At 43.3% G+C, this 7,646-nt stretch overlaps 1 protein-coding gene across 3 annotated transcripts; it reads left to right on the top strand.

Moving 5' to 3' along the window:
- Positions 1–883: 883 nt before the first annotated feature.
- eomesa (eomesodermin homolog a) lies at positions 884–5,180 on the top strand. 3 transcript variants are annotated; one of them, XM_015973529.3, is made up of 8 exons: positions 884–984; positions 1,406–2,361; positions 2,557–2,711; positions 3,329–3,450; positions 3,576–3,734; positions 3,817–3,878; positions 3,971–4,689; positions 4,822–5,180. In XM_015973529.3, exons 2-8 carry the CDS (start codon positions 1,658–1,660, stop codon positions 4,833–4,835), a joined length of 1,935 nt encoding a protein of 644 aa, XP_015829015.1. In that variant the 5' UTR covers positions 884–984; positions 1,406–1,657; the 3' UTR covers positions 4,836–5,180. The 3 variants fall into 3 exon arrangements, with proteins under 3 accessions (XP_015829015.1, XP_015829014.1, XP_054601055.1); XM_015973528.3 differs by having other exon boundaries at positions 3,971–5,180; XM_054745080.2 differs by lacking the exon at positions 884–984 and adding an exon at positions 1,122–1,211 and having other exon boundaries at positions 3,971–5,180.
- Positions 5,181–7,646: the final 2,466 nt, after the last annotated feature.

Here is a 7,646-nt window from a genome sequence, read left to right as displayed (position 1 = left end):
AAACAGATCAGCTGAGCTTTCCATTTATTTTAACATTCTGTCTCCTTCAGGCATCTGGTTTTTCTGTGCGTGTGTGTGCGTGTGTGTGTGTGTGTGTGTGTGTGTGTGTGTGTGTGTGTGTGTGTGTGTGTGTGTGTGTGTGATGTTCCAATTTTGCTTCTCAAATTATTGCCAATCACTAAATTACTTTGATTAAATAATTTTTATGTGTTTTCATTTTTATTGAAATTGCACACGTGCAGATTATTTATTTATTTATGTACGTATTTATTTATTTATTTATTTATTTATTTATTTATTATGTGTTTATTTATTTGATGTGATCTACAAAACTAGTTAGGAGAATTTTCATTGAAACACAAATATTAAAACGTTATTTTTAAACGTTTAACTTCATGAACGATGAAAAGAAAATGTTGTATTTTCAGATCAAAATTTTGTACCGACAAATAAAATTATTTACTATCCACGATGGTTTTTTTCACGCACTATTATTTTCTCTTTCCCCCCCCCCCTTTTTTTTTTTCTTTAAAATCCAAACAGTTCATTATGCTAAATTAATCAGTAAATCGATGACATTTTGATTTATGACTGGTGTTTACGTAAAATTGCTTGTCCAATTTATTAAAATGTGATAAATCTAAAAGAATGTCAATGCTGCAAGATAATAATTGTTTTTTTAATATTAACTATGAACGGAAATGAAGCCACAGCTGCAAGATCTGATTCACCGCCGAGAAAAATCTGAAGAATCAGCGGCTACATTTTCCCTTATCAAGTGCGAAATTCAAATAACCGTCTTTTAGTTTCAGAGCTCTTTATTCTGAGAAGGTTTGACACTCGATAGTTTTATGAGCGCTGGTGCTGAAGAGGCGGTGAGGTCCAATTATAGGAAATAAGGTGCACATGTGACTGCGTTGTTTTGTTTTTTTAAACGGGTTGGAGCGTTTTTGCACGGGGGAAGCAGGGTCTCTGCATTCTGGGGTGAGTTATTAAAAGTGTGTGTGTGTGTGTGTGTGTGTGTGTGTGTGTGTGTGTGTGTGTGTGTGTGTGTGTGTGTGTGTGTGTGTGTGTGTGTGTGTGTGTGTGTGTGTGTGTGTGTGTGTGTGTGTGTGTGTTGGACGGGGATGAGCAGAATCTGGCAGATTGAAGGTGTTTGTGTGCGTAACGGTGCCGCGTAAAAGCGTCAGATGTGCCACCAAGTCCGCGAGGTAAAAATAAACGATTTTTATTTATAATATTTGATTGTTTTCACAAGAATTAATTAAAAAACAGAGTAGAAAGATATTTAGTTCACGCTGACGCCTTTTCCCGGTTTGATTGAATGCGCACGCGGACGGAGCACCCAACAAGTCTAAAATAAAGTTTATCTGATACAATAACACACTTTCTAATTGAATTACAGCTGCGCTGCTATTGGTCGGTTTCTTGTCTGAAGCCCCGCCCCTCACGCGTCCAGCCTGTTCTGAGCGGATTCTTATAAGAGCCGGAGAGCATCTCCAACCCAAACCTCCACCTGATCCGAACCTGGAGACGCTGCCGTCATCTGTGAGGGGAGGCGGGCTGCACTACTCCGAGACCACCCGGCCGCCGGCGGCTCCTCCTGGGCTGAGATCTACTTTCTGGCCTCGTGAGAACTTTTGAACTCCAAACGAGAATGCAGTTAGAGAACATCCTTCCCAGCGCCAGCATCAATTTACCCAAAACCTTCTACAACCTGTCCTCGTCGGACAGCGCCAACAACAGCCCCAGGCCGTCCTCCCAGCTCGATTACCAGGAGGTGGACCGGACGGAATCCGAGTCCAGCAGCGCTCCGAAGAAGTACCTGAGCGGGGTGGGGAACGGGATGCTGGGTGAGGCAGAGGGGGACTCTTTTACCAAGGCGGACGGGAGGAAAGGCTCTCCGGTTCTGGGGGAGGACGAGCTGGCGAGCGGCCGGCGCTACAACATAGACGAACTTGGTTCTGACAGATACTTCATCTCGTCCTCCCAGGCGAGTTCCGACATGGCGAACCCCTGTTCCCTCTTCCCCTACGCAGGACAGACGGGTTCGGTGTACAGCGGGACCAGCGGCTCCAGATACCCAGCCTCGCTGCATTATGGATCCGTCCTGCCACCCACCGGCTTCTCCGCTCCGTCCGTGTGCAGCGGCAGGAGCCAGTTCGGCAGCGGGGGGTACCAGTTCGGTCAGGGTCCGGGCTGTTTATACCCGTCCTATTCCGGGACAGGGACGGGAATTGGGTCCATGTCTCTGCCGGGATCAGCGGCCGGAGCCCGGGCGCAGGTGTACCTGTGTAACCGGCCTCTGTGGCTGAAGTTTCACCGGCACCAGACCGAGATGATCATCACCAAACAGGGCAGGTAAACAGCCTGGCTCAAAGGCCTCACGGCAGAGAACCGTCATCTTCATGTTGTCACTTTTATATAGTTAGATTTATAAAATCTAAGGGAAAATGCGCTAATAACTGCGCTCAGTTAACGTTTTGGTTTAATTGCGCAAATAATTAGCGCATTTTAAAAAATACTTTATTTTTCTAAATGTTTGTTTCTTTTCAGGCGGATGTTTCCTTTCCTCAGTTTCAACATCACCGGACTCAGCCTCACGGCCCATTACAACGTGTTTGTGGAAATAGTTCTGGCCGACCCGAACCACTGGCGCTTTCAGGGGGGGAAGTGGGTCACCTGTGGGAAAGCAGACAATAATATGCAAGGTGAGTGTTAAAAATAAGAAAATATAACATTTAAATACCAAAGAGTGTTTTATAAATGCTTAAATAATCGAAAAAAGAAACGGTTTATGGATCAGATGTGGGGGGGGGGGGGGGGGGAAGCATAAGTATACTTTTTTCATTATTTAAAAGCAATAAATCTATATTTTGCACAATTGTTTGGTAAATTATTCGAGATTTAGACATTATTTTATTTATTTGAGGTGCCGGGCCTTGTCATGTGAGAATTATGGGATTTAAAGGCCTAAGTTGGTTATTTTTTGTGAGCTGAATGTTTTTGTTTATAAAAATTAAAATATCTTTTTGTTTTAAATTAAAAGCAATATTTTTGGGTGTATTTAGTTTTTACTTAAATATGGTCATTGATTAGTTAACATATAGATCTTTTATTTATGAAATTAAACAAAATTTTACTGAATTTTCTTAATATTCCCTTTTACGGGATTTTTGCAAAAAAATAAAATAAAATGGAGGAAATATTTCTAAGAATCACATTTTGTCTCAGATTGTTTTTCCCCCTTGATTTGGCCTTTTTTTATGTTTGCTTTGATTTTTTTTTTTTCAAATTGAAATAATCCTTTTCTTCTTTTTAATTTTAGGTAACAAGGTGTACGTTCACCCTGAATCTCCAAACACCGGTGCTCACTGGATGAGACAAGAAATCTCTTTCGGCAAACTAAAACTGACCAACAACAAAGGAGCGAACAACAACAACACACAGGTGCGACAATAATGTTCAATTTAAGAGAAATTCCTATTTCATTTTAAGGAGTTTTAGATTAATTTAGTTGGATTTAATTAACAGGATGCAGCTGATTTGGTGCAAACTGTGTTTCCTGCTTTCAGATGATCGTCCTGCAGTCTCTTCACAAATACCAACCACGTTTGCACATTGTGGAGGTAACGGAGGACGGAGTGGAGGACATGAGCAACGAGGCCAGAACCCAAACCTTCACCTTCCCAGAGAACCAGTTCATTGCCGTCACAGCTTACCAGAACACAGATGTAAGCTTTTATTAAACGATTTAAATGCAGAGTTTTATGTTGCATTAAGATGATTAAATCCCGTTTGTTTTCTGGTTTTCAGATCACACAGCTGAAGATCGATCACAACCCTTTTGCAAAAGGCTTCCGAGATAACTATGACTCGTACGTGTCTCGCACTTGTGCTGAACGTTTTCCTCCCACATTTCTTTTTACCTATTTTATCCTAAACTTGTGTTTCTTTCTTTGTGAAACAGGATGTACACCGCTCCGGAGAACGACAGGCTGACCCCGTCGCCGACCGACTCCCCTCGCTCCACCCAAATCGTGCCCGGAGCTCGCTACGCCATGCAGCCTTTCTTTCAGGACCAGTTTGTCAACAACCTGCCTCAGAACCGATTCTACACCGGAGAGCGGGCCGTCCCCCAGACCAACAGCCTTCTCTCCCCGCAGAGCGAGGATCCCAGCGCAGCTGCTTCCGCCCAGCGCTGGTTTGTCCCTCCGGTCCAGCAGCCGGGCTCCAACAAGCTCGACCTGTCGTATGAAAATGACTATTCCACCAGTAGCCTGCTGTCGTACGGCATCAAGCCTCTGTCCCTGCAGACGTCCCATGCCCTCAGCTACTACCCAGACTCAGCCTTTGCCTCCATGGCTGCAGGATGGGGAACTAGAAGCTCTTATCAGCGTAAAATGACCACAGGCCTGCCCTGGTCCCCTCGCCCAAGCCCCCCAGCTTTCCCAGAGGACCAGTTGGGGGCCACTAAGGAAAAGCTGCCGGAGGAAAACACACAGCCCACCTCAACCTGGATCGAGACGTCCCACTCGCTGAAATCAGTGGACTCTAGCGACTCTGGCGTGTACTCCATGGTGTGCAAGAGGCGCCGGATGTCCCCCGGGGGCTCGAGCACGGAGAATTCCCCGACCATCAAGTGCGAGGACTTGACCACGGAGGAGTACAACAAGGACAACCCAAAAGGCATGGGTTATTATGCATTCTACACAAGCCCCTAGGACTGTATTTATTTATTTAAGCTAAATATATTGATTTGGTTTGATCAATGAGTGCTCTCCATTCCTTGTTAATGTCTTTCTTCTCTTTTCTCTAAAGGTGCCAAAGCTTAGTGTTTCCCCAAGCAAGCTGCACAAGGTTATTTTCCCAGGCCAGCCCCTCTCACATGAGCAGAAACATGCGTAGTGCTTGTCGTTTTTGGGAAAATAAAATAAAAATAAGAAAATCAAAAACGCATGTTTCATTCAGTCCAATACATTTTTACAACTTTGGTTGTTTTTTTTCCTTCCCTTTTTTAAACAAATGTGATTACCCCCCTTCTCTGCGTATTTAAGTCATTTTTTGTTGTACAGTATTTGTGCACTTTAGAACGTGATGTATCTTGTACAAATTGTCTTCATGAAGGTGTTACTAAATGGATAATAAAACGGCTTTTCGTTAAGCCTTGTTGAAATGTTTTCCTCAGGATTTTTCCTTCACACGCTCAGGAAGTGTCTTACATTACGGACCTGATGCGCTGCAAATAGCAGCTGAACACATTTTAAAAACCATGTTTCTGCAAGAAAATACAGCTACAAAGATGCTTTAACTCAGTTATGACATATCGAATTGCTTCTATATTTGTTATGCATCCACAAAAAAAAATTCTCATAAGCTAGCTGTCAAAATGAATTGACAAAAATATAATTCTCTTGATTTTCAAAATAAAGTTCTCCATTTCCTTGACTCTGCAAAGCTTTGCATAAAAACACCAAACTGTCTTTTTTTTTTTAAATCTTCTCAATAAATGTTACAAATGAGCAAAAACTGATAAACAACACACGCCTGGTGAAAAGCACACATGTCCCTTTTCTGTCATCGCCGTGACGTTTTCACACATTTTATCATTAACCTAAGTAATGCATGCAAGTCATGCAAATGTAGGCTAAAAGTAAAGGAGATCCAGAAACCATCTGACACCTCTATACTGTGTATGCATCCAAAGCTGCACATGATAAAATCTACAAAATCAGATTGTGTATTTATCACTTGGCTCGTGTTTCAGGCACCTGCTTTTCTTCTGCAGAGGAGGAAAAAAAAACTCTCCTTCCTTTTGAGGACCCCAATTTGAATGGGTTTGCATACTCCAATTCTAATTAATTCTGTTGTCAGACTCCTCGACAAAGTGAGGAGTCTAACTCCAATTAACACCTCCTAACAAGGTAGAGTGCTTGATTGCCCCGGCCTCTCAGGAAAGCTGTAAGGAAAAAGGCTCTAGGGTGAGGTGGGAGGCTCGGGGCCCCTTGGAAGCAGAAAAAAAATATATTTTCACCCGTGCATGTCAGCAAATTGTGTTTCAGAACAAGCTGATAATGTATTTTTTTTTCTTTTCACATCTTGACCCCTGTTGATAATTTGTTGTGGTGCTGAGAACAGCTGTCAAGATTATAAGCAGTCAGACTGAAACTCTCACCGGAAAGAACAGCTGCAAACACGTGACCGTTAAAGACGAGCATTCCTGTTCCAGAAACTCTAAAATAACCTACTGGCTCATCTCAAGATGAAATAATAAAAGTTTTACTTTTTCTTTTCATTTATGCTTCGTGTTGTTGTGTAAAAATAAATAAAAACCATATTTATTGTTTGCAGATAGCTTCCTGAACAACCTCTGTTCGGAACAAATAGTGATCATATTCGGCAGGATTGATGAGCTAACAGCTAGTCAGAGCACCGGTGAGATTAGCCGCGCTTCCTCTTTAGGAGTTCTGGAGGAGGGAAGGACGCAGCAGGGATTTGATCGCTCGGTTCTCTCAGCCATTGTCACGGTCTGCCTCCATCGGTTGTGAGTTTTTGGTCAGCGCTGTGTTTACAGGTGGGCGTGGCACTCATCACAGCTGTATGGAGTTTCCACTAATCGGAGCCACAAGGATTTTAAGGAGTGATGTGATTCAACTCCAGCGCCGGTCGATACTCTCATATGGGTAGCTTCTAGCCTCGTAAACTGTCCTGGTCCTGCGTTCTGAGCTAATGAGTTTGTTTGTCCTGTTCCAGCTTCCTGTTCTGAACCACCTACCTGGTCTGGAGTTGTTTTTCGTCTCACCGCTCAAGGATCCTCAGGTCTCCGATCTCCACGCCCGCCTGCCTGTCCACGCTCAGCACCATCCTCACCACTCCAACCTCTCCCAGTCCGCCTCCGCACAACTTCTGGTCTCTGACCGTAAGAACTCTCAGTCACTCAGTCAGTTTCTCCTGGTTCTCTGGTTCTGGTCACGCTTACCTCTCCTCTTATCTTTTATAGATTCCGGTCCCGTCCCGTTCCTGTGTTTCAGACGCAGCGCCTTTAGTTCTAGTTTTGTTCCCTTATTTCTGTTTTAAGAAATAAAACACTTGTATTTTTCTTACCTTGCTCTGTTGTGATTCTTCATGTCCTGGGGGAAAGCTCTTACCCACAACATGACAGCCATTGTTTCTCAAAATGGGCCTTTTAAGGACTTTGCTAAGACATTAGCATATCCAGACTGTTTTGGCATGGAGTGATGTCACTCAACAACACCAAAAGACTTTCTCAGACATTAATAACGCTAAAGGTTTCATCCAGTTAAAGTATGTCGTAGTTTAGTCCAGTCTGGTGACCAAAGAGTAGTTGTGTGATGTAAAAAGCGACATTCAATGACCAGATGAAGAATTGTGTTTTATGGTGCTCCGTAGGAGCACAAATGCAGGATCAGTGGAGGAATACGTTGCATTTTCTGCATTGGGAGATTAAAAATGGTGATTTTAAAGCTGCTTCAATGCTGCTAATGTTCTTTTCCTTCCCATTCGGCTTCACCAGCAACTCTTCCACTTTTACAAATGTCAGTTGTTGGGTGTCCTTTTCCTACTGAGGTACAACCAATCAGCATGAGTTATTGGCAGATCCCGCCCAGTGACTACTGGAACACGTG

Source organism: Nothobranchius furzeri, chromosome 19 (genome assembly GCF_043380555.1).
Source record: "Nothobranchius furzeri strain GRZ-AD chromosome 19, NfurGRZ-RIMD1, whole genome shotgun sequence".
NCBI classification, from domain to species: domain Eukaryota; kingdom Metazoa; phylum Chordata; class Actinopteri; order Cyprinodontiformes; family Nothobranchiidae; genus Nothobranchius; species Nothobranchius furzeri.
This window is presented reverse-complemented; position numbering and strand designations above follow the sequence as displayed.